Source organism: Rhinatrema bivittatum, chromosome 5, assembly GCF_901001135.1.
Source record: "Rhinatrema bivittatum chromosome 5, aRhiBiv1.1, whole genome shotgun sequence".
NCBI lineage: Eukaryota > Metazoa > Chordata > Amphibia > Gymnophiona > Rhinatrematidae > Rhinatrema > Rhinatrema bivittatum.
This window is the reverse complement of record NC_042619.1, coordinates 174,405,811-174,433,337: the sequence shown is the minus strand read 5'-3', so window position 1 is coordinate 174,433,337 and position 27,527 is coordinate 174,405,811. Positions and strand designations below refer to the sequence as shown.

At 43.8% G+C, this 27,527-nt stretch overlaps 1 protein-coding gene across 1 annotated transcript in view; it reads right to left on the bottom strand.

Annotated features, from left to right (window-relative positions):
• Positions 1-420: 420 nt before the first annotated feature.
• LMO7 (LIM domain 7) overlaps positions 421-27,527 on the bottom strand; it is a 374,915-nt gene continuing 347,808 nt past the window's right edge. Inside the window, exons 30-34 of the mRNA XM_029603031.1 lie at positions 17,052-17,259; positions 15,567-15,854; positions 13,034-13,142; positions 11,433-11,535; positions 421-1,230 (exon numbers count right to left, since the gene is read on the bottom strand). Coding sequence (XP_029458891.1) covers positions 1,208-1,230; positions 11,433-11,535; positions 13,034-13,142; positions 15,567-15,854; positions 17,052-17,259 — 731 coding nt within the window. The 3' untranslated portion in view covers positions 421-1,207. The remainder of the gene's footprint in view (positions 1,231-11,432; positions 11,536-13,033; positions 13,143-15,566; positions 15,855-17,051; positions 17,260-27,527) is intronic.

Below are 27,527 nucleotides of genomic sequence, written 5' to 3'. Positions count from 1 at the left end.
CCCGTTCTTACCTGAGCCCTCTAAACCTTTTTCCTCCACCCTCCTTCATATCAGTCCCAAGGATGCTCAAAATAGGCTAAAAGTGCTGGCCTCCACCTCCTGCCACTGGTGAACCATTTTAGACCTCCAAGTCTTCAGATTGGATTCTTCCAAGGCCTCTCTCTTCTCCACCTTACTTAACTATTTAAAGGGTTAGTGTCTAGTACTCTGGTTATGAAAAGGCACAAGGAATAAGTAAGATTTGTTTGACTTAAGGAATCATCCAGCAAGTTTCCACTCTCAGCTTAGTTAAGATGATAGCCTCTTGCAAAGAAAAAAAAAAAGTGTTAAGTTTGCGAAATATTTGTAAAGTCCACTGATTCATTTTTATGTCCTAAAAATCTGCACTGCGCAGTGAATTAAAGACGACAATGGAGGCAATTTAGTTGCAACCTCAGTATGTTTTATTTACAAATTTAATTCAACAGGAAAAATATATTTTGTGTATTTAGTTTCTATTTTGGGTACAAATATATCTTTAAACAAATAGACATTTTCAATAGCAAACTTTTTTTCTTTTCTAATGGGTTCCCCCTTCAGCCAATTTTCTTTCTGAAAACAAGCCTGACTTCCAAAATATAATACCTCCACCGAACAGCCATACAATTTTTAAATTTAATAAAAAAAAAAATAAGGAGATTATTACATACATAGAGAAACCAGAACACATCTGAGTGCAGTTTTATGCAATTTTATGAAACTCTACAGTCTTTACATTTGCAGAGTACATGAAAAATAAAGACAGCAATTGCAAAATATGTTTTTACATTAACCATTACAATACTGCTCCCTCATAAGAGCATTTTTTAAACAAAACACCCTCTTCAAACATCACTAGAAACGCAAGTGAGCCGATTAATTCACCTCAAAAATATTTTGAGGTTGCTTCTGATCAAATGGTGTCTCATGCTTCAAATTCAGAAAAGTGAATACTGTAGTCCCCCCCTCCCCCCACTCAAGAGATCTTGTTATCGCGATTTCCTTCTCATAAATAATTCAAAACAAGAAACATAACATCCAAATGACAGCAATACAATCCATTTCATAGGCAATTTAGATAACCAAAACATTAGTCTTAGGGACAACACAGACATACATTTATAGATCTGTCTCTGCAGAAACCTCCTCTTCTGTGATTTGCAACAGTGGCTCTGCACTCACAGCCCCATCACATGGAAGTTGGCTGTCGAGCTGTTGGAAAGATGAAAAAATTTAGGTTGGGTTTCCACACAAGCAGTTGCTACTTATTCATATAGGACATGTGGGTATGTGTGGGTTTGGGTGTGTGTGTGTGTGGGGGGGGGGGGGGGGGTGACACTCCTTGGAGTGAATCAAGCTCTGTTTTAGCAGCACCAGACCATTTGAGTGGGGGAGACCCAGGACATTTATCATTTAAATCAAGCATTGTAAGTTGCACTTGTAATAAGACTGAATGACCACTGGATGGCATTTGGTCAGATCTGAGCAATGCGATGTACTAATGCAGTTGAGCTTACGGGGTGGTGTGATGGCTCCCTTTAAGAATGTGGGTTGATTGGATTGGTGGAAGATAGCTTAGCACAAAATATCTGGTTGCCTGGAGTAGGCAGCCTGCAGGCTGGTGGGACCTGGGGACCACCCCAGTATAGAGTGGAGCCCTGCAGGGGCTCTTCCCACAAGGGAAAAAGACCCGAGGCGATGGATTGGAAGAAGGCTTTCTTCCTCTAGGGGAAAATATCCAAGAATGAAGGGTGGAGGTGATTCCAGGAGAAATGAGAATTGTTTTGAGATGAAGTGTGCCCCCATGAAGGACCCCGGGAAGAAGTAGAGAGATCAGAGTGAAACAAGTAAAGAGGGAGTCCAGAGTAAAACCTAAGGGGGTGAACCTTATTTCCCAAAAGGATTTGAGTCCAGTGTTAAAAATAGAGGAATTTGGAAGTAACATACCCAATTCAGTGTGTTGTGAGGGGACAGTGATGTGACAGGGCAAAGTATCTAATGTTGTGGAGTGGAAGAAATGTACCCTGGGGAAGGTAAAACATATTCCTGGAAAATGCTTGGATTGTGGAGTTGAGAGAATTAGTTGATGTTCAAGTGAAGGCTGAGTTTGGTACTTGCGCTGTGGGATATCCTACAGTACTTGGTGAAAATTTACTCTGCATCCCATGAATTCTACTTATGTAGTATTCACATGCCTAACCTATACTACTCCTGTACATAGTGGCTGGAGTAAAATCAGAAATAAGGTTGTGTGTAATCTAAAAGTGATGAGACTCCTTAATGCATTATTAGTGTCAGCATTAAAGATCAGGGTTCATGGAAGGGAGGAGGATGGTTGTTCTCCCTGACCAGTGCACAGATTGCAAATTATCCCTGTCTCCATCCGGGTCAGACTTCATTTGTATGACCCATAAATTAGAATCCACTAAATAAATTTGAGAAACAGACCCTCCACTCAATAGGGAAAAACCTCCCATCATTTTGTGTGGGGTTACTCGTTTAAGAAATAACCTTCAGTTCAAAAACGAGCCATTGATTGTGGATACATATGCATACAGAGATCATTAAGAACATTCAGGATTTGGCCTGCATTTGATCAATCCAATCACTTCAGAACATTTCAATAAAAATTAAAACATTTTTTTCAACCTAAGTAGACACTGTATCACAAGAGATAAAGTTAAATAAATGTCTTCTCACTCAGGGCTTATCCATTAATGATATTACTTTGAATTAAGGATGAAAAAAAGCTATAGAGGCTTATCTAAGAGTGCTTTCCGTGACTGGTTTAAACTGTCATGCATTCATGAGGCAGCCAAAGGATATATACTCCATTTCATTGTGGTAGTGTTAGGACTGCTCTAATGAGCTACTAAGCAAGGCAGTTGGAACAAAATAGTCATTTGTTCAAAGAGAGAAAATTTGGTCTGTCACATTCCACTATCAATTTAAAAAAAGTAGTACATAATGAACTTTGATGGCCAATGATTGTCTATAGAGATGAAGCAGTCAATTATAAGTTTGCACAGAGGGATGCAAACCACCCACAGTGTGCTAGCTCTGGGTGGTTTGCAGTAAACTCTAAATGCATGCAGATTTTACAATTAGTATGGTCAAATGTTATTTTGTCATGTAAATAGGCATGTGTACCTAATTCTAAACTGGATTGCACAATTGTACAAACCAGCTTACATGCTGTCAGGGAAAGTAGGATATTTTAAGAAGCCAGCATACCATGTCTATAAACTCCCAGTCCAGTATGTGTGACCAGAAAACAAAGAGTCAACAAAATAGGCCCAACTGACTAAAGTTATATATATATTTTACCTCTCTTTTTTCTAAGTCAAAAGCTGCAATCAAAATTAAACACTAGAATGAACTGTATAATTCATATTGGCTGTTTGGATGTGCACTTCAAAACATTCGAGTTGCTATTCTGGGTCACACCGAGGGTCCATCAAGCCCAGTATCCTATTTCCAAAAGTGGCCAATCCAGGTCACAAGTACAGGCAAGTACCCGAACATTAAATTCATCCCATGCTGCTATCATGCATTGATAAGTAGTGGCTACTCCCTACTTGGTTAATAACAGTTTATGACCTTCTCCAAAGCTTTTTTAAACCCAGCTATGCTAGCAGCCTTAGCCACATCTTCCAGCAATGAATGCCAGAGCTTAATTGTTCATTGAAGAAAATTCTTTCACACTCAATTTGTTTTGAATGTGCTACTTTCTAGTCTTTGTATTTTTTGAAAGAGCAAATAACCGATTTACATGTACCTGTTCTATTCACTCATGATTTTATCTACCTCTATAATATCCGCCCTCAGCTGTCTTTTCCAAGCTGAACAGTCCCAACCTCTTACATTTCCTTTTAGGGGTGCCATTCCATCCCCTTTATCATTTTGGTTGTCGTCCTCTGAACCTTTTCCAATGCAATTATGTCTTTTTTGAGATGCGGCAACCAGAACTGCACACAATACTCCAGTTGTAACTTCACCATACAGAGGCATTAAGACATTTGCCATTTTATTCTCCATTTCTTTCTTAATTCCTAATTTTATGACTGCCACTACACACCGAGTCTAAGATTTGAAAGTATCCCTTTCCTGGGTGGTAACTCCCAATACAGAACCTAACATGTAACTACAGTGCGGGCTACTTTTCACCATGTGCATCACTTTGCACTTGTCCACATTGAATTTCATCTGCCACCTGAATGCCCAGGCTTCTGGTCTTGCAAGGTATTCCTGCAATTTTTTACTATTCGCTTATGATTTCACAACTCTGAATAATTGTCTGCAAATTTGATCACCTCACCCATTTCCCTTTCCAAATAATTTATAAATATATTTAAAAAACAATGGTCCCAGTACAGATCCTGAGGCACTCCACAGTTTCAGACTGAGGATTTTGAACAAAAGGAGGACAGAATGCTGTAAGGAGTAACAGTCCAACTGATAGTATTTCTCAAATTCTGATTACTAAGGCACCTAAAAGGACCTGCATAGTAAGTGTGGGTCAAAGTGTGAAGCAGTGCTGATTACTGCCATTTTAAGCCAACAGAAAGTAGGATATATATTTCTTGCTGCAGGGTGGAAATTGGTGCTCAGGGGACTTGCTGGAGATCCAGAGGGTGCCAAGGGGGGTCTTTCTGAAGATTTGAGGTGGGGAGGAGACAGGATTCTATTGTAATGGGTGGGGCAACTTTTGTTAGGAGACTGAACTGGGTGGGGGCTGCTGAGGGCTGTCAAGGCTGGAATGTTGACTCTGCCCTTGCAGGGTTGGTGCATTAGCCCTTAAGCCCTGCCTTGGGGCAGGAATTAATTTTTCTGCAGTTAAGAGCCTTGGCAACCTAGCTTGCACTAGCACAGCAGTCTGACTGGTGCCAGTAAGGGCATTAGCCAAAGGCTCAGGTATGTAGGCATTTCCTTTGATAACTTAAGTATGGGGAGACCATCAAATTTGTGCTCTTCCTTTCTATTCTGGTATAACAAGATGTTTTGGGTGGGGGTGACCTGGGAAGATTATTGCTTAGCATATAAAAAGGGGGAGACCTGGGAAGATTATTGCTTAGCATATAAAAAGAAAAAAAACAAAAAAAAAAAACCCCAAAAAAACCCAAAACTGATACTTCACGCATATCCAGCATAGCTCCCTGCTTCAACGGCAGGGGAGAAGAAAAAACAACCAATAAGGGCTGTATAACATAGTCTGGGTAAAACAAATAAGCATGGGTGTAGCTTGCTTATTGCGGCGGTTACTACCCCTACTGCCCCTAACTAATCAAGCTAGATATTTCACTTGGATGCAGCTCCATCACTGCTCTCTACATTAATGGTGGGGGTGGAAGGGAAATAGAACCAAGAGCTAAGAGAAACAGATAAGTATGAGAGAAAAAATGTGTGAAGCTTGCTGGGCAGACTGGATGGGCCGTTTGGTCTTCTTCTGCCGTCATTTCTATGTTTCTATGTTTCTATCTAACAAATTCTTTTTTGCACTTGTAATAATGTTGAATGACCAATGGATGGCATTTTGGGAAATTGAGCAAAGCGCAATTGCTTACCTGTAACTGGTGTTCTCCTAGGATAGCAGGATGTTAGTCCTCACATGTGGGTGACATCATCAGATGGAGCCCAGCACAGAAAACGTTTGTCAAAGTTTCTAGAAACTTTGGCCAGCAGATTGAGTACGCTCAGCCTGCTGCTATCCACACATCCATGCGAGGTCCCCCTTCAGTCTCGTAACATAGCAAAAGAAATGAGCAAAAAAGTAAAACAAACCGAAGGTGAACCCAACATCGTGGGAAGGTGGGCAGGATTCCTGAGGACTAACATCCTGCTGTTCTAGGAGAACACCTGTTACAGGTAAGCAACTGTGCTTTCCTTCTAGAATAAGCAGGATGGTAGTCCTCACATGTGGGTGAGTACAGAGCTCTAGACTGCCCCTTTCAACCAGAAAAACCAACAATGGGCAAACAAGGTGCCAACAGGCACAACACAAATGCAGCACTGTGGGAAAACAGGGAGTGGCCTGGTCCCACAAGGAGCACGAGTGAAGAGAGTTGGGTTCAAGTCTGGAACAGATTGCGCAGGATGAACTAACCAAAGGCACTGTCCTGACAGCTATCCCAGTCAAGGCAGTATAGAGCTGTGAACGTATGGAGAGATCTCCAGGTTGCAGTCTGGCAAATTTCAGTGAGGGGGACCGTATGCATATGGGCCACCGATGCCGCCATGGCCTATACAGAGTAAGCCTGTACGTAGCAGAAGATAATGCAATCCGCCAGCCAGTTCAATAGGGTTTGCTTACCCATCGCTACACCCAACTGGATGGATGAAAAGCTGGGTGGACTGTCGGTGGCTCGCTGTGAGTCTAAGTAAAAGGCTAATGCCAGTTTACAGCCCAGGGTTCTGAAGGCAAGTTCCAAGTGGCCTCAGAAAGAAGGTGGGTAGAACGATTGATTAATGTGGAAATTAGTCATCACCTTGGGCAAAAGTTTAGGATGCGTATGCAGGACCACACGATCATGGAAGACTTCGTGTATGGTACATACGTATCCAGGGTCTGAAGCTCACTGACCCTGCGAGCAGAAGTGATTGCCACCAGAAATATAACTTTCCAGGTGAGGAACATCAGACCACAGGACTGTAGGGGCTCAAAGGGAGGCTGTATCAGTCACTCCAAGACAACTCCAAGAGACCCCACATGAAACAGCCAACTAGGGGCTGGACCAAAACGGGCGCACCATCACCTCAGTGGTACGCGCTGAGGTATACTCTGATGCACCTGGTCTGGAGCCCAGACTCAGACAGGTGCCACAAGTAGTCCAGCAGCTGGGGGAGCAGGCATAAAAAGGGGTCCAACCTATGCCCTCTGCACCAGATGGAAAAGAGTTTCCACTTTGAGGTGTAGGACTTCCTAGTCAAAGGTTTTTGGGATTCAATCAGGACCCGGGAAACAGTCCGAAAGCTGTAAAGCCTGGAGGATAATATGCTCAACATCCAAGCTGTGAGGGCTAGTGCCCAAAAGTTCGGGGAGTGCAGAGTACCCTGGTTCTGCAATATGAGGTTGGGTGCTGTCCCCAAAGGGATAGGTGCACATACAGACAGGTCCTGGAGGAGTGGGAACCAAGCCTGTCAAGGCCAGGAGGGAACCCAAGAATCATGGTCCTCATGAAGCTTCAACAGTACCTTCGAGAGGAGTGGGAGAGGCAGGTACGCATACAGGAGGGCCCTGTCCCCAGTGAAGGGAGAAGGCATCGCAGGCCGGACTGCCATTCCCCGTTATTAGGGAGAAGAATCTGTTCACCTTGTGGTTGAGAGGGACGCAAACAGGTCCACATCCGGTGTACCCCAGTGGCAGAAGAGGCTGACCGCTACCGTCGGGTTGAAGGACCGGCTGAGACGGTTCACGAGCACATTGAGGTGACCTGGCAGATAGGTTGCCCTTAGATACATCCCGTGGAAGAGGGCCCAGTTGCAAACCTGTACTGCCTCTTAGCAGAGGAGGAACAAGCCTGTGCCCCCCTGCTTGTTGATGTACTACATCGCAACCTGGTTGTCCATCCGGATCAGAACTGCTTCGGACGACAATTGATCCCGGAATGCTTACAAGGTGTACCATATCACCCGATGCTCTAGAAAGTTTCTGACAACAAGCTTCCGCGGCATTCCAAAGGCCTTGAGTGTGTAGGCCATTCGTGTGGGCTCCACATCCCCGAGGGTCACATGGGGTGGCATGGGCTGGAAGGGAAGGCCGCATTCTAAATTGGGGAGGGCTTCCCACCAGGCCAGCAGTAGCATCCCTCTGACGCCATATCGTATATGGATACCACAGCTTCTCTAACTTAGGAAGCTGTTTTCGCTTGATAGCAGTAAGCCTATTCAGGTGGTAAATTCGAGCTAGTCTCTGGATAACTTTAGAAACTATTTATTTAGATTTATGAATCACCTAACATGATAGGGACCTTGAAATATTTTCCTCCCTATGGCATCGAGTTCCATATGCCCACATCCCAGAGGAGTGGAGGTATGGGTGCAGGAACTATGGCCCTTTTTTTTTTTTTTTTTTTTTTTTTTTTTTTAAAGTGGACTCCACTACCACCGACTGGCGGGGGAGTTGCCTCTTCTCAAACCCCAGGGCATGTTGCACCAAATAGGTGGCATCGGCCTCTCTGTTAATTGGGGAAACAGAGATGGGGTGCTCCCATATACGAAGGAGAAGTTCCTTAAAAGTATTGTGGATCGGAACTGCTATGATCTCCTTAGGAGAGTCAATGAACTGGAGGACTTCCAGCATCTTGTGATGTGCATCCTCCTCTGTGAGGAGCTGAAAGGGAATGGCCTCAGCCATAGCCCTGACAAACCCCAAAAACGACAGGTCCTCAGGCAGGGAACAGTGCCGCTCCTCTGGGGGCAAAGACTCTGAGAGGGGGTCATTGGAGGATGAGTTTATGGAGTCATCACCCTAAGAGTCAGGACCCTCTTCTTCACAGGCCAGGGTGCTGAGGGACAGGGCTGTGAGGGACATCAACCCAGGGCTCCAAGGGCTTCAGAGGACGCAGGGGTACTGGCGGCACCAATGGATCCCCTGGCATCGAGGGAGGGGTAATCGGCTGCAGCAAGCTGGAGGGGCCTGGCCCCAGTGGTCTCATCCTCCTAGGACCCAAGGATCAGGATTGCTCCGATGGAGGACATCTGTGGCCATGGGGCATAGACGGCCCCTCAGGCACCAGCTGCATTGGTAGGGCGTCCAAGATATCCAGATGCTCTAGAAGGGGTGCCAAAATAGATAGCAGAGGCTCAGGCATTGGTGGCATTGGTAACACCTTCAGCGCTTTGAGCACTGCCAATTGCACCCTGTGGTCCAGCTCCTCCTGGAAGTCCTGAGTGATCAGGACTGATGGTGGAGGATGAGGAGTCACTGGCTTATCTTCGGGTCCCCAAGGTGGCATGGCGCCCTGCACCGATATTGGTGAGGCCTCCGGTGGCCAGTGCCATTTTGATGGTGGCTCTGTGGCTGCTGATGCCGCTCTGGAACCCAAACAGTGCCGGGAAGGGGAATTGTGAGAGTGCTTCCGATGCTTGGCCCGGTCTTTCCCCGGTGCCAAGGAGGTTGATGACTCCGAGGTTTGGGGGGAGGGGAGAGACCAAGGATCGATCTCCCTCTCCCCAATCTTTGAGGGGGAGAGACGGAGACTGTTCCCTGCGATCCTTGGACATCAGAGAAAGACACAGGAGTGAAGGATTTCAGGGTCCCGAAAAGCTTCTCCATTTTGTTGAGGCACGCTCGATGCCCCTTGGGTGTCTTCTGATTGCACAGTTGGCACACCATGGACATCGTGCGAGGCTCCCAGGCAGAGGATGCAAACCTTGTGTGGGTCCATGATGGACATAGTCCGTGGGCACTGGGGGCACCAACAAAAACTGGCCAACACCATGAAAAAGACCCGGCATGCGGTCAATGACCGACTGGCACCAGGAGGTGGAGAGTCGGGAATAGACCACAAGATCAAAAAAAAAGGCTGAAAAAAAAAAAAAGACCTACCATACCGGGAGGGCACCGATCATGAAGGGGGACCTGACAAGGATTGGAAGGCAACTCGAGAATATAGAGGCAAAAAACGGAGAAGAATGGAGCTCCACAAACTGCGAGGCAACTGCACCACGGAAAAGAAGAGACTGAAGGGGAGCCTCGCATGGAATGCAGATAATAGCAGGCTGGGCACTCTCAATCTGTTGGCCAAAGTTTCTAGAAACTTTCAAAGGTTTTCCGTGCTGGCTCCATCAGATGATGTCACCCACTTGTGAGGACTACCATTCTGCTTGTCCTAGGAGAATATGCCATATTAATATTATTTAGCATAAGGGATGGTGTGTGCATGTCTCCTTAAGAATGCGGGTTTTCCTGATTGGGTAAAAGGTTAACAGGAGGTATAAAAATGGGAGGATTTGGCAGTAGCATGCCTTTTTGCTAACTTTCAAGATTGGAGGTGGAGTGAGAGGGACCTCCGGAATGTAACGACCTGGAATAGCCAGCCTGCAGGGTGGTGGGGCCAGGGAACAGCCCAGTTGGAGCCCCTGCAGGGCTTCTTCCCCTCAAGGGAGTAGAGGTCCAAGGCTGTGAAATGGAAGAAGGTTTTTTCCTCCCAAGGAAATGTCCAGGATTCAAAAGTGGAGAAGCAGCAATTCCTCCCATTTGAAGAAAATGGCCTAGAGGAAGGAGAAAGGATAATCCAAGAGGAGGAAAACCCAGTACATTTCCAGAGAGTGGGCACTGCTGGAAGGATGAAGAGGGAAAGACCCATGAGATGTTAGAGAAAATGTGAGTAATCAACATGGGGTGTGGAGTGAGACACCCCAGAGTAAGAGAGGTCACCCCTAATGTCCCTCTGAGTCAGAAGATTGAGACAGGTGTTTACAATAAAGGAGATTTTGAACTTTAGAATAGTTTCCACTATTTTTCTCAGCACTAAAGTCAGGCTCACTGTAGATTCCTGGATAGCCCCTGGAGCCCTTTTTAAATATTGGGGTTACATTGGCCACCCTCCAGTCTTCAGGTACGATGGATGATTTTAATGATAGGTTACAAATTTTAACTAATAGATTTGAAATTTCATTTATCAGTTCCTTCAGAACCCTGGTCCAGCCAGGTGATTTGCTATTCTTTAGTTTGTCAATCTGGCCTACTACATGTTCCAGGTTCACAGTGATTTGGTTCAGATCATCTGACTTCTCAGCCTTGAAAACCATCTCTGGAACATTAGTGTCACACAATCAAATAAGAGCACAAGAAGAATATAATTTCCACTTAATAAAGGAATTAGACATTGAGCAGCATATATATCACACCACATGGAATTTTTTTCCTTCTGTACGGGTGCATCCTGAAAGGTACTGCCATGCCATCTTCAATGGTACTTTTGTTTTTATTAACCAAATGTATATCTAGAAAAATGATAAGCTTTTAATTTGATTCTGCTTTTTCTTATTTGTGGGGGAGGAAGTAGAGGTCTGCTTTAATTATTTGGGGGAGGAAGGAGAGGGGAGACAGGGGTCTTATCTATTTTACTGACAAGGACAAAAATGGCACCAAAACCCTTTAAAAAAACCTCTGCTCTCTATTCCTGAACAAAGTTTGAAATGGGATAGTTCACATCATTCTAGTTTTATGTACATATTTTATCTACAACAAAACTGCAAAATACTAATCATGGTGGTAGAGGATTAAGAATTGCACACAGTAGGCCAAGAACATGGATTCTTAAAAACTAACAGTAAAAAGATGTATGGCTGAGAAAAATATTTTTTTGCAGGCTGTTTGGAGTCAGATGTAAAAAAACAAAACCCCACCAATGAATAGTTTTACAGATACACATAGAACAAACACTATGTACAACATCCACTTCCATTACCTTTAAATTTAAGGTAGCAATTGTTGCAGTACAGCTCATTATTTCGGATTCGGACTTCGGCTCCGGACTGTGAACCTCCGAGGTCAGCTTCGCACGCAATGCACTGTGTGAAACAAGAAGTTACAATCCAAATCCACACATAGAATATGCATAGAATGCAGAAAGCAGCTCAAAGCAAAGTTAGCCAAGCCTGCAGCAGGAACCCAAGAGACAAAGCTACACATTGATGATTAGTGGACTCACAGCAGCCAGAAGATTAGCATGTTCATCTCCCACTAGGAAAGTAAGTAAACATTAAAAGCCAGCACAAGACACATTCAGGGGGCTGGGCGATGGTATGTGGAAGGACATACTAGAAACAATGATTAGTCAATGCAATCAAGTTATTGTTTTCCTAGAAACAAAAGGAAGACAGGAAACGCTCTCCCAGCTAATGAAAATGATTTGGCACAGGGTATTTGGGTATGATGCTCAAGATCCATGCAACATTTTCTACTAATCTTTCCCCAAACACTTTTTTTTTTTGCAAGGGAGAAATACTTTATGGTCAGTAGGTTTGCCTCATATTGCTAAACTGAATTTTACACTAGACCAATATATTCTTTCCTTTCCCCCCCCCCCAGACATTAACCAAGCTGCTATTCAACTTGATCTAAAACACGCTATTTCCTCCTTGAACCCTTCAGAGAGTCTTCAACATGGAAAACCAGAAGTACTTAGTTGCGAGCAAACAAATTTAAAAAGGGGCATTAGTCTCTCAATGGTGGACTTTGGACAAATTCTTGAAGGTTATTATATTGAGAGATGATATAAACCAGGGGCTACTACCTCTATTGTTTCATCACCTCTCATTTTTCCCACAGTATTTATGCCAGACTAGAAGCAGTGTTCTGTATTACAATAGAAGGAACACTTGCTCACCCCTTACCCTAGTAAAAACCAGGCGTGCCAAAGTTGACATGCTGGGCTTCTGCAGAGAGTGCATCCTCATTCTCTCTCCTCTGTCCCTGTTCCATTATCCTGAATTTACTAAAACCACAGCGTGGCTATTCACAAAACAGTGGGCTCCAAAAAGAGCATACAGCCACGCTATAGTCACATCTACCCCGAGCCAGTGCAGATCAGATGTGCTGTGCTTTAGTTTCAAGGTAGAAGGTGTATTTTTAAAAAATGTAAAAAAAATAAATAAATAAAAGTTTGTACAACTTTGTTGACAAGCTGTTGTACAGTTAACCATAAAGAAATGCTTATATACAAAGCAATAAATTGGTATTAAACATAATACAAAGTATTTTCTTTGAATATCATTTAAGGTATTTAACAAAATAAATTAAAATTTAGCCCAGGTCATCTCATTTTTAGCCATATTCTGAAGCTGTTAAATTTGCCAGAGACAAACCGGTGAGTGGGATACTGCTGCCTGTTTAATATAGCATCATTCAACACTGCTGAAGAGCTCATGCTGCTATGGAGAGGCCTGCTGCATGGAGTTAAGAGAGGTAACGTGCAGCTGATTAGCAAAGTGCCCGCAACCACAATTTTGAGTAGCCATGCATGCATCGCAGGAGCCATTTCTTCCTGGTGGTCTTCTCAACTCTCACCTTAAAACAATGCAAATGGAAACAAAGACCGAGAGATTCGATGATCATGGCTGCTCCTTTGCCCAAACTGTTGTTACAGTAAGAGCACAATTTCTTCCCACTGACTGACCTAGATACAGAATGAGATGGTGACTGGAGGGATTCCAAACCTAGAAACGGGTAAGAAGGCTGAAAGGCAGATAGAGAGATCCCGCACGTTCCGACGTGACCAGGCTACTGGGAGACAAAACCTTGAAACAGTAGATGCATATGTACTCTCTGTGCTTGAACTGGATGAAAAAACAGTAGTCACTACAAGAGTAAAGCGTTTGGAAATCATCAATACCAATGCTTTATGGATCCTACCTAAAATGTCTCATCAGTATTTCAACATCCTTGTCACGTCACAGACCCACCATCATTAGATTCTTAATGTCACCATAATATATTACACAGTAATCACCTTAAATATACACCCAACTCATGTCTGTATGAAAAAGAGCAAGATTTCAACAAGGGAAAACATTTGACAGATATTTTTAGATCATTCAAAATGAATCCCAAAGCCTTTATTCTTGTGTCCACTAGTCCGGATAGGGGTAGTCTTGCATTTTCTGGTTTCATTTAGAAAATGCACAAAAAAGTGACTATAAACTGAGCCTTATGAGGTTTTCCCATTCTTTAAAATCCATCAGCTACACAAATTCCAAATCTTATCCTAGCTTTCTCCTTACAGTACCTGCAGTAATTGGACTGCTCATCGCTCCGATTCCTCACTGAAGCTTTCACGACCCTGGCCCTACCCCTCCCAACATTTTTCTTTATGAAACCTTTTCCCTCTCCCTACTAGCCAGGCTTTTTTGGCATGATCTTGCTGCCGTCTTTTCAATTGCTATTAAAAATACAGAGGAGCCGGCCAGCTTGCTGGCTCAATATGATTCTAGAGTCCAGTGTCCCACACAGAGTTGGCTGGGGATGATGTGGAGGCACCGTTCACAGCCCCTGAGATGTGAGTATGGGGTTGAGGTCAGGGCTATCATCAAGAGCCAACACCTGGTAATCCGATTTTGAGCCTGTAATGCAGGTTTCCAGAGGGGGGGCCCTGGTGCATGACTCCTAGCCTCAGGACTGTGGCTGCAATGACCAGACTAGGAAGAATGGAAGGGAGAGAGAGAGAGAGAGTATATATTAAAAGAGGGTGGGGATGGGAATATCTGGGTAGCTATGAAGAAAGGCTCATGGCACCAGAACCCTAGCACTGGTTCAAGTTGATCTGGAAGTAAAAAGGGGAGAGGAGGAACTACCGTACTGGGCCAAACAAAATAGAGCTTATTTCTAGGGGGTCACATTTCTTCAGTGCTAGAATGTCAACATGCTCAGTTTTAGTATCACTGGCATGAGGGTGAATGGATTAACAGGTATAGGTGCTGGGTCAGCCAACTAAGAGAAGAATCGGTTCTTGAAATATCAAAGGGAAATTTTAGTATACTTGTAGAAGGAAGCTCAAAATAAAAAAAAATAATATTCAAACAAATGCAATCAACTGTAGGGAGGCATCCAGATTATATTTTTTTGAATAAAGAATTCAACCTGAAAACAGATTTCAGCAACAAGTCGCTTTGTAAGATGTATTCATCAGGCCACCTCTCTACATACTGGGCATATTTGCTCAGTGTATAGGTTAAAATTAAAACTTGTCACTGGCTCTGCACTGAAAAAGACAAAAAAAATATGTATGAAGCAAGGAAACTGATATTCAAGCTATTTAGCCAGAAGTAGCAACTTGTCTGGCTAAGTGCAGGCTGCTGAATATCCAGCATTTGTCACTTAGCTGGAAGTGTATTAGTTATATTTTAATGTTATACTTTATGCTGTAAATCACCCAGAACAGATTCTGGAAATGGTCATCTGGTGATGGCCTGATAAGTCAGGGAGAGGCAATGGGCGTAACAGGGCGGCGCTACTGATGCAGTTAAAGTAGCCAGATATATGCCTATATATTTAGATTTATCCAGTTAAGTTAATCAGATAAATTAGACTTGCCACACTGCAAGGTCTAACTTAGCCGGATGAGTTATATCCGGCTAAGTAGCGGTTTGTACACTGATACTCAAACAGCATAGCTGTGCTGCTGAATATCCCATGTCAGTTGTCAGGATAAGTTTTATCTAGCTTACTAACAAATACGTATCTTTCAATACTGACCTCGTGGCTTAGTAAGGATTCTTTCAGAAGCTGAAATCACTAGGCAATGCCTTCCTGCTCTCTGATGGGGCCATCTTCTGAAAGAATCCTCTATTCTATTACATTGAATTTTTTTTTTTTTAGTACAACTTCTAAAGCACTTTATTCTCCACAGAGCACCATGCACTTTCTAAAAAAGCCAAGTATCTGAACTTTTTCCTCTACCCGCTCAATGTAGAGGCAACCATGCCCTAAAACAGTTCATAAAATGCAAGAAACCTAAATAAGCCTGGTGAGATTAGGAAGAAAGCTTTAAAAAAATAAATAATTATGAGCAGCTCTCTCCCACCACCAGCAACGAGCTACCTACCTGTTGCGCTGCTGAGGACCTGGTTGGGAGCCAAGCGTGGGAGACTGGCTACGTGGCGGTGTTGAAGTAGGTGAGGAAGAGGTGTGGGACAGAGATGTAGTTCTCACAGAGCCGGCTGATGAAGGCTGCACACTGGAGGATGGGTACCGCGAGTAGCTGCGGCTATACATGGACACAAGTGAGGGAGGCTGGCTGAAGTCTTGACCGGATGACAGTGGAGTTACGCCAGCATTTTGTCTCCATAAATTTGTTCTTGAGGAGTCGTCAAGGCTGTCTAAAGATTCCCCTCTAAAAGATGGGCAAACAATTATTGTCTTGAGCATGGATATTAGTATAGAAACAGCTTTAATCTACAAGCTACTCCCCATCATTCATTCACCTCTTATTTTCTAGTTCTGCCCAAACAATGATGCAAAAAGATGGTGAATAGAAGTAAGAAAAGGCAATATAACTACACAATGACCTAAAGAACTCCTGCAAATGTATTTGTTTCTTTGTGAAATGTGAGAAGTGCCAGGGTCAGTCTATCTACTTTGTCTAGAGGGTAGGGTAGGCTGGTCTCCAATGATCAAGTGTTCAGAAAACAGAAATATAATTGACAAGATGATCTAGAACAGGGGTTTTCAATCCTGTCCACCAGTCCTGGAGTAACCCCCCACCCCCACCAGTCATTTTCAGAATATCCACACTGAATATGCATGCAACAGATTTGCATGTATTGCATTTATTTCATGTATATTCATTGTGCATAGCTTGACAACCTGGGAGGTATTCCAGGATAGGGTTGAAACCCCTAATCTAGAACTTGCTAATAGCACAACAGCTGTTAATGTTCCTGAAATGATTGACACTACAACCTACTTAATAATCCAGCATTCAAATGTTGTACAAGCAGTTCATCAAATACAGCTCCTTAACATGAGTTCATAAGAAAAGCTCTTGAAATAGAAGCATTCAGTGTTTAAACCAAAAGATCAACTTGTCCTTTATTTCAGTATATTTCATTCCCAACGTAAATTGTTTAGTTTTTGAACACACAGAACTAGCCACTGCCCCTGGTCATAAATGAGGAAGCAGGACTGGCTATACTATTCTCAGATATTCATGCCATATCCCCCAAATTATGACAATAGTAACAGCTGCCTTCAATAATTTGTATGCATTTTTCCACAAAACGTTCATGGGCTTCATTATACCACAGACATGTTTTGTCCAAAGCTCATACTGGAAGCAGTATGTTAATAATTACCTCACTCATTCAGATTATCCAGGAATCAGATGAAAGAAATGTGCAAATCATTATCTGAAATCATTTGCTTTCGGTGCAATGACAGTAAATACAAGCCTGCACCCTTCCTTTGAGCTCCAGCTACCGCGGTTTACAAGTCTCACATGAATACTGTTACCTGCATGCTAAAGTATGGCGAAGCTAAAAATTGATGTGAGGCCAACATTCAGGAACTGCAATATTCAATACGGTCCTACCTTCTCATCGTGTCAGGCGCGCTCCGCATTTCCTTATTAACACTAGAACTGCGCTGCCTGATCCAGCTGTTGTCATTGTGCAGCGAGGTTTTCTTTCTCATTTCCTGAATGATCCGCTGTCTCTCCACCTCTGCTGATGCCTGGTCTTTCTGGGATCCCTGCTGCGAATCGCCCACATTCAAAGTATAATCCAAATACCTGCTGCTACCTAAATTAGAAAAAGTAGACACACTGAAATGTGGTGGAAGTTCAACAAAAACATGTCAAGTTTGTTCTAAAAGTCTGTGATGTGTGTTGTGGGACCTGTGAGGCAGGAAAGGCAGTTTAAGGGCATCGGTAACACTGAACTGGAATGTCAGGATGCACGTAACCTCACTAGAAAGGTGAAGCTTCATTCTTGTTTTGTAGCAACACTATTGCCACCAGACAAGGCAAGCCAGAAAATGTGATAGGCAAATCTAACTAAATCAAATCAGAGCCAAGGGTCTGACCTAGCACTACATGCCCACACATGAGCTGACCTCCACAATACTAAAGTTTACATGTCGTTTTTTTGAGTTAAATTGAAACATTCCAACATTTTTGGTGCCTATCTGGCTTTCATTTACTCTGTCAATCCATCCAGTTTCTTTTCTCTATTGCATTTCAAGCCCCATCTCACCATTCCTCTCTCTCTTCTCACTTTTGTCTTCCTTCTATTTCATCACTCTCGATATATAAGTGCATTCTGTGTTTCTTTCCATTCCAGTCTCATTCTCTCTTTATCACTGTCTCTCCCCTCTGCTAGAGCTGGCTTATTGACAAGCTAAGATCATCCACACTGCCAAGGATCATATCAGATGATATTCTCCCTCAGCAGTGGTGGGCCAGCAATCACGTGCTCTTCTCCCTCTGTGTTGGCAGACTGGCAAACACTTCCTTTTTTTCTGTACTTAGCTGGCCACGGATCACATTCTCTGGCATCAGACCAGAGGCATGCTCTCTAGTCTGATGCACCAAGATTCTCCTCGTTTGCTTTTTCTCAGTGCAGGAGGACGACTTCCACTCCAGGTAACATCTAAACAAAGTAAAAGCCTGTCCTTGGGAGGTCAGAGCACTTGTATGCTTTTTTTTTTTTTAACCTGTGCAACATTCTTTATGGGGCAACCCAAGGTTTTTTTTTTTTGCAACTCCATGAAGGCCTTGTCGCAAGGTATGCCAGTGCCAGAAGCTTGGCTTGAAGCTGGACTTGGCTCGCCCATCTTAAAAATACATTCAAAACAGCTTTCAGATTATGCTCAGGGGAATCTGCCACCAGACTTCACTGAAAAATAATAAGCTCTTACTAAGAGCATGTCTCAAGACTAATTAACACCAACTGTCAATCTAAATAGTTTTGATGTAAGGGCTCCCCCCTAATTTCAATTATATGTTTCCTAGTTCAGTATATTATCTGTTTTATGTAAGGGCCCCGCCCAATGGTTTTGTGTTCACTGTAAACCGATGCGATGTGCGAACGGTCATCGGTATAAAAGAAACGTTAAATAAATAAATAAATAAATAAATGATTTGTGTTTCTAGCTTCTAATTCAAATTACTCGATTGACTATAAAGATTAATCAAGCCACGATTCATAAAAAAAATCAGTTCTCAAAGAATCAACTCAAAGTGATGTCAGAAATATATTTATGCACCAAGCCAACCATGCCATTGTAACCACTGGCACCAGAATACACTGTTGCATAAAATAGATTGAAAAAACAAATACGTTTGTACGTTCTGCTTTAATTTGTTCATACCCAACAGTCCTACCCCATCACAAATGAAGCTCAGCAAAACTGCAGTACAACACAAATTTGGCAATGAATTTCACCCACAAATTAGTCAACTCGATTTTAATGCTCTAGAAGTAATGAGAAGCAGCATTAATCCCAATCTGAAGGCATGCTCTCCCACCTTTCCATGGGTTTGCATCTCTCATCCGATCAAGCATTTCCTTTTGCTCAGCTTCCACTGGCGATGTTACTGCTTCATGTTCAGACTACATTTTGTGCTCTCCTTTGTCCCAGGAGTCACTGATTTCCAAGATATACCAGACGTCCATATTCAGACACAGCTGGCTACGTTAGCTGGATAAGATTTATCTTGCTAACTTAGCCAGGATATTCAGTGGTACGGTCATGCCGCTGAATATACCCAGATAACTAGATCTGCTCAGCAGGTGGTCTAAAGTTAGCTGGATAAGTTTGAATATCGCTACTTATCCGGCTATGGACCTGATTCATTAAGGGTTTTTCCCCACAGACTCAAAATGGGAGAAGAGCCTTAACGAACCTGGCCCTAAGTTAGCCGGGTAAGTACATCTTCCCAGTTATGCCCCAAAACTCCTTTCTATCCAGCTACATTTTAACCAGATAGGGGCTGAATATACCAAAACTTGTCATTTACACAGATAACTAAATTATTAAACTGTACAATTGTGTGACATGAATTTACAGATCACAGAAGGATACTGTTAACATCTGTAATTTCATTTTTAAAACTCTGCATCTTAAGAGGGGAATGTTAACCCCTGCATGCCCCATTTTCATCTGCACTAGTTTTTAATATTTTTTGTATGGAAATGTTATAAAATAAATAAATCTCATAAGAAATAATAAGAAATTGTCAGAAGGGTGACCAAAATGTTAAAGGGGATGGAACAGCTCCCCTATGAGGAAAGGCTGAAGAGGTTAGGGCTGTTCAGCTTGGAGAAGAGTCGGCTGAGGGGGGATATGATAAGAGGTGTTTAAAATCATGAGAGGCCTAGAACGAGTAGATGTGAATCGGTTACTGTTTTGGATAATAGAAGGACTAGGGGCACTCCATGAAGTTAGCATGTGGCACATCCCCTTTATCCAAATAAGCAACTTCCTCATTTACTCCAGTTATACTGTTGACCTAGGCAAAGGAGTTCCATATGTAGAAGTAGCATATATTGTAGCAATTTCAAAAGCCCTTTTATGCGTGTAAAACCTTTCGATAATTCAGTCCTATGATGTGAATTTTCAAAGGAATTACAAGTGTAAAAGTAGCAATTTTCCAAAATTTCTTTACTTGTGTAAATCCTTTTGAAAATTACCTCCTCATTACATAGAACTTCTGGGTGAGGGATGGTCAATCAAGTTAAAAAAAAGAGTAGTGGATTTTGCTGAAATCAAAAATCTAAGTCACACTGGGCAAGATGTACAAAAAGGAATTTCCCATTTTGGGTCTATAGGAACAATTTCTTATAACAGAGTCAGGTGCATGCGTACTCATCTCCTCTTTTCCTATGATATCTCTAACTCCACCCTCCCCTCACAAATTTCATTTAGTTTTACCATGAATGAAGCTCTCTGGCACAACATTATTCACAAATGAAGATCTTTATTGGATCAATATGGCCACAGCATAGGTCAAATTACAATACTAAATTCAACCATTAAGTAAATCTAGACCATTATGCAATCCCTATAGGGTGACCACACCCTTACCTGAGTTGCAGTTCATAAAGGCTCATCATGTATCATGCTAATGCAATATTCTGATGCTGGGGACACAGGACCATTGAAGCCTCGCACCTCCGATGTCCTGGTCCGTAGCAAGAGCAGGACTCCATAGTTCAGGATGCAGCAGGAGTATTGGAGGGGAGCATAATCAGGTCAATCCTGGCTGTCAAAGCCGAAGATTTGACAGGCAACTCGTCTACATTCTCACCCTCCCATGCAACACAATGGCAGGAGATACCTGCTTGGTATTCGCTGCCTGACCAGCTTTCACATTGCACATACCATGCACACCGTAGCAGCAGGAGAACCTGCTTGATATTCTCTCAACAATTTTAACAGCTTGGCAAGCCACCAGTAATGCTGCAAACATACTGCGCAATGCTACCAAGATAGTTCAGTCCCTCCAAAGCCAAAAGGAGGAATCTGCAGGTTGGCACCAACCTATGTGATTCAGGAATAATGATACTTGCCATATATATAGCCCAAGCACCTGTCAAAGCCCCCTTCCAAAACCCACAATGGTTATTACTCGATGCGCTATATGCTGTAATAATTGATCACAAAGGGATATATCAACCCTGAATTAACCAACCCCAAAGGGAGTTTCACCAAGCACATTTCTCAAACAAATGAATAGCACATGGTACATCAGGGGAAGCAAACTCTTGCTGAATACCTGAATAATAGCACCCAAATCAACAGCAGAAGTTCAGAGATGAGGATGCATAGCCAATGAGATACGCAATAATGGAACTCATGTAGAGAAATCGATATATCCATAGACTACGCAGCAGCAAGAGCTGCATGAAACAAGCTTCGACATCCCCAACATGCCTGGTGGCAGGCCTTTTGTGGTGACATGGCTGCCATGTTCCTGTATTGCTTCAGGAACAGAACCACTTTAGTAATTCCCTCTGCCGGCCTGGCCTATGGCACTCAAATCGGAGACACCCCATTTTGGTAAGGAAGTGCGAGATGTCTAGAGTAAGTGATTCCTACGAATAGATCTGCCAAGTCACAGACTTGCGTCAGGAACTTGCTTTAAGAATTAACTGTTATATTGTGCAAGGTTGCAAGAGCCACAGGATCTCACAAAGAAACTTATAGTCATATAGTAAACCAGGGTGATTGAAATGCATGCTGGAAACAGATACTGACATGCTCATGAGACTACAAGGCAGCTTTGCCAGGTTTCTCTAGAGCTTGCCTACCTACACTAGAGACTAGACCAGGGATGGGTACAAATCACGCAAATTCACCTGCCAGAAAGGCAGTCTTGCACAAGCTATGCCGTTGCCTTGTTGAACACTTAAAGAACAGTCCTGTCTTGAAATTAACTGCTGTCCTAGAACACACCTTGAACCAGACTTGAACAGGTAGAATGCTATCGGCAGAGACACCTTTCAGACTAGCACTTCACTGTCCTCATTCATAGTAATACCTGCACAACACTGAGGCTTCAAGATGATGCAAGAATCTTTTCCGAAGATGTGATAAACTATGTAGTCTCAACTCCATGGTACTGCAAACAAGAATCATAAAACTTACAAACCAAAAGCTGATCGTAATTAACATCAGCAGTGCATTGGAGCCCAACATGTTGGAAATTGTCTGCAGCCAAGGTACCCTTGTGCTACCCACCAGGGGGAAATCCCCAATGGTGATGAGGGCCTGGATGCCATAAATGACCTGCTACAGGAAGAGAGACTGACGACAATCAGAAAATGCTGACATGAAAGTGCTGAGGGTAATAAAGCTGATCGCTGCCTTCTTGGAGGATTGACTCATGACCTTCAGATTATGAGACTGACACACACACTATGCTGTCCTAAGAAGGTGCTGGGTCCCCAGTACCGAAATCCAATAGTAATCACCATCTATTGCAGGGACGACTTATGCAAAGAATTGTTTGAGGAACAGGAAATGTTAACAGTTCTTATCACTGTTTGGCTGGTGTATGAAAGTAAGAAAATTGGGTTCTCTGTCCTCTGCTATTGGGCATGACTGAATACCCTTAATGCAGGGGGATGAGACGTATTTTAACTATAGCCTGCAGATGAAATTGATTACAATAGCTTAAATACCAGGTAGGAAGATAGAATGACTCCAAACTGCCTGTAATATCTGATGAAACAGGGAGTGGATGCATAGAAGATAGAAATATTACTAACAAACGGTGCTAATATGTCTGCACGCCAATGCCAAAAGTGTGAAAATAAGACTCTCACAAAATAAGGAAGGTGGTGGGATGCCGTAGTGGTACAGACAGCTTGTTCCGTTTAACTTGGGGAGGGGGTAGGTTCCTCTAAAGCTAGCCCACCTGCACCCAAGACTAGATCAGGAATGTGTGCATACCTGGATGAGTACCTAAAGGAATGAGGTAATTCACCAGAAATAAGACCACTATCGGTCAAGCTGTGATCATAGCCTGGGACGAATAGTCGATAGCTGAAGCCATAGCTCATGAATGTGTGATGCAGCTCATCCATCCAGTCGGAGTGACCGTTACTACCATAAGAAACTTGCCAGGCAGACTGGATGGACCGCGGGTAATGACGGCAGAGAAAGACCTATGTTACTATTTCCCTGAAGGTGGACGTGTCTGAGCTGCCAGAGCTCGCTGCCCTCTTCGACCAGAATACCCATCTGGCTAGATGACCTTATGAATTCAGTCCTATATGTGAAAAACAGTCTCTCAATGGAAATGCTAGAGACACCACCAGCACTCAAGGTGGTATGTGATAAACCTGGAAGGTCCCAGGTTGCGAAAAAGCACACTTAAATGCAAAGCATGCTAGGAAGATTCATCCCCAAATGGCTATATTATCTGATAACAAGCAGGTGTTGGGTATATATAAAATGTCTGCTAAGCCAGCGGCCTGGAAATCAGACCAAATAGTTAGCAGGTGTGTCATTAAAAGGCAAAATGCTCTGCTTGCCTAAACATGTTTAAAGACCAATGACCGCTAGCATGGTTGAATGGTGCTGTCACAAAGAACTGAAAGGTGAAAATTCCCATCAAACAGGCTGTTGCAACATGGTAGTTGCTATATACACTTGCCTGGGCCCTATCCAAAATGGCATAGAGGTTTGAAAAACAAACTCATATACTAAACATGAGCCTGAGTAATGCTAGTTGGTTCTCCATTTCAGGGAATTGTCTGCTGAACTGAGTACCTGTATGCCACAAGACTGTACCCACCCTTGAAGTATGGCAGCTAAACTATTCTGCCTGACAATGCTACTGCACCTGATCGCTGATGTTATTACACCTATGAAAACTTTTTTTTTTTTTTTTAAATTATTATATGGCTGGTAGCTGTAAGAGTTCTGTTATTGCTGCTCAGCCCTCAGTAAAGTCACATCATGTGCTCAGTGCATGCTGTCCCCTCCCACTCAGCCTGGAGATACAGGCTAGAAGGAAGACTGAGGAGATGCTGTGGAGAGTATGTGTGCCACCTAAAATAAGGCTCAGACATCTGTGCCCAAACTGCCACCCATAATTACTATGCTCTAGGTGCTCACATGTTTAATAACCACTGCTAGTGTCCTTTATTGCACAGTGGTCTATATCTGCATATCAAGCAATGGTGACCTTTTTGTGGCATGGTGCCTGATCAGATTTAAAAGGCACAACTCTGCTCAGCTCAAACAGAAAGCAAGCCTATATTGGGTCCTTGCGCTGCTCCTTGTGCAAGTCACCCCACCCGCCATTGCTCAGGCACCAATCCAGAACGTAAGCCCCCAGGGATAGGGAAACACCCACAGCACCCGAATGTAATCCGCTCTGTGTCAAAAGTAGAACACACATCAAATAAATTAAATAAAAGGTCATGCCTTTATAACCAGATTATGAACATTGGCCACTAGGCCTAGCCCAGTGCAAAAACTGCCACACCCTTTGACTATGCGCCCAGCATATCGAAGCATTTCCGCCCTGTAAAGCTTACTGCCCCATCATGAGACCACCCGCACTTTTTGCCAGGCCGCAGCTGTACTCAAATTGTCCTGAAGCAGCAGGGGAAGGGGATAGATGTGCCCAGACTGCTCAGAGTGGGGTTCTGGTGAAGTGAACACCAGCCATGTCCCCTGCACAAGCCAGGCCAACACCACTGAGGTACTGGAGGTCAAGGAGCAGCTGCCCTCCATGTTTTTCCAGACCCGACTGAATGAATTCCTGCAGTCTTTTTTTTTTGTACACATCTGGCTGTCTCAAGACATAGGCTGTCTGAGAAACAGAGGGTGGGGGTGTGGGGGGGGGGGGGGGGGAGAAGGATTATCCATGCTACCGGGCCACCCAGTATACATGATCATGAAGCTCAGCAGACACTGTAGGCCATGTGCCTCCTTCACATATAAATACCAGGGCCCGGTCGATCTTGGACGATCTCTGGGCACTCACTGAGGAAACAATGTGCTAGTCTCCAGAATCCCACCAACTGCCTAGGCTGCGCAGAACTAGAACCTTCATGCTGTAGCTCGTGATGGGAAGCTGAACACTTCACCTTCCTTTCTTAGACAGCAGGCCTCCACCGGAAATACATGAGTTATCCAGTGTTGCCCTACCAGTGCTGTTAGCAAAGGAAAAGAGATAAAAATGCTACAAGGGGAACTTCCATCTCTACGCTTCTTATGCCAGTATTTCAAAATCTAGACTTTAGGAGTCTCACAGCAGCCCTCAAACTGAAGGCCCGAAAAGGTCTTATTTTGCCAGAGGATCCAGGGCGAGCATGTGCAGGTCCGGCATGATATCACTGCACAGGATTAGGTCAGTCCTGTGCTGGGAGGGGGGAAGTCTGCCACGCGTGCCTTAGGTGCTGCCGGCAGGCAAATCCAGGTCATGCCTGGGCCGAGTCAGCTGGTGCAGGCCCTGCAGGGAAGGACCCACGTGATTGGACACTACCATCCCTGTCCTCTGGAAACAAGGCAGCAACCACTGACCACCCTCCCCTCCCCTCCAGCGCAGGGACACAGTCAGGGGTCTGCCCACCCCTGCAAAAGTGCTGGCAGTTGGCCAAATGGGATTGTGTACTCAGAGCACCCACCAATCTGTCAAGCTCCCTCTGCATTCAAGACAGTCAATCCAGCACGGGATGCGAGAAGGCTCCCATGTGTGGAACCTCAGCTCTGGTAGTCTGCTACAGGGTCCGGGTTACTCTTCTCTGTCTATGGACATGAGATCCGGCGCAAACAAGAATGCAGTGGCAGCTGACTTGGGAGAGAACACAGAGGGGGTCACGATTTTGCCAACCAGGATCCGCTCCCACCTCAGTCTCCCAGATTCACAGAATGCTGGCTGAGATGCAGGAGCCCACATGGTGTACTACACCACTGATGAAGGTCTCAGAGTCTGCTGGCCAGTGCTGACCCAGAGAACCCCACCTCAATCTAGGAATGGGAGAAGAAAAACAAAGATAGGCTGCGAGGTGGGGGCAGAGAACACCATCCTTTACCATGCAAAAACCACAGAAAAAAAAAAAAAAAGAAAAAGAGGCTGATGGGAGGACTGTTCCTGGTTTAAGCTGAGCCCACTGATCATCTCCCCAGCCTCTGTACCCCTCCCCGGAGGCAGCGCACCTTCACTACTGTGGCCTTTCCCCTTTACCTGGGATGGGGATCGGCTCCTTTACATCTGGCCAATGGCTTGCTGGATTCTGCACCAGACTCTTGCAGACATGCTGCACATTTTAACCAGTTAAGAAGGGTACTCAGACTAATTCAGTGAATTGTGGATTCTACAGGTGGGGGTTCATCAATTTAGTTTGAAAACTGTTTAAAGACGTTTACACAAATCTATTCAGTAGCATTTTTGTATAGGGGCCAATCCAACATTGATGATTTGCAATTAAAAAAAATAAAAAAAGATTCAGCTTTCCATACACTGCATCCACCATGTCAGGTTTGTGATAGAGGTTAAAAAATAAAAAGTTTAAAACTACAACAGGTTGTGAACCGAGACAGGATTTTTGGCTTGGAATTTTCCTCCTGTTCCTTTGAACTTCCAGCTCAATCAGAACTAGATTCTACTGAGTATTGAAACTATGAGCCTTCATTCAAAACTTGGGGGTCCCCGCACTTTTAATCTTCTCTTCCAACTCTGCCCAGTCAACGTAGTAACTCAGCCAGGACTGCACTGAACTTGGCTAACCTGGGCTGATTCTGGCCAACAGGTGTCTCTATTGAGTGATGACTGAAGCTGTAGAACAGAGGCTTCTCAAAGGTCAGCCTGGGGATCAGAAGCGTGGGCCTGGAATCAACCTCAATGTTCTCCGTGGTAGTGCCCAACACTTCCATAAATTAAATCCATGTTATGGGATCAATTTTTTGATAGAAAAGTTTATGAAAGATGAGTAAGCCAAGGGTTGGCCCCATGGCTTAGATTATAGAACAGTGGTATGGGGGAATCCCATCAGGCTTAGTCAGGCCTGGAAGCATTGGTGTGGTGGTAAACTAAGGCTTGGGGAGGAAGGGAAGAGAGCTGTGCTGAGGATGTGCCTCAGAGGAGATACCCTTTCAGCTGCCTGGCCATGTCAGGTGGGATTAAAAGGGAGAAAAAATCTAAAAGTTAGGTATGTGAAAGAACAGAGGCTAGTGGCTGAAATATTGGCTCAGAATATGAGTCATCTATTCGACAAACGTAACAGTTTTACAGGGTACATTACCCATTTGGTATACCTAGTATATCTAGAAGTCCCAGTCATGACAAGCTTCATAAGCTTGGTAACAGTACAGTAAATATAGATGCTCTATCTAGGAAAAAAAAAAAAAGTCATCCCTATTGCTAATACTACTACTCATGGCTAGGAAATCCCATTCACAGGGGTACCATGCCACCAGCTTATCTGCTTTTATTCTCTGCTTCCTGGCCAGCAGTTTCTGCCGATATCAAGCCTTACCAAATCCCCCAGCCAGTCAGGTTTTCAAGATATCCGCAAGGAACATGCAGGAGGTGCATTAGCGTACAGTA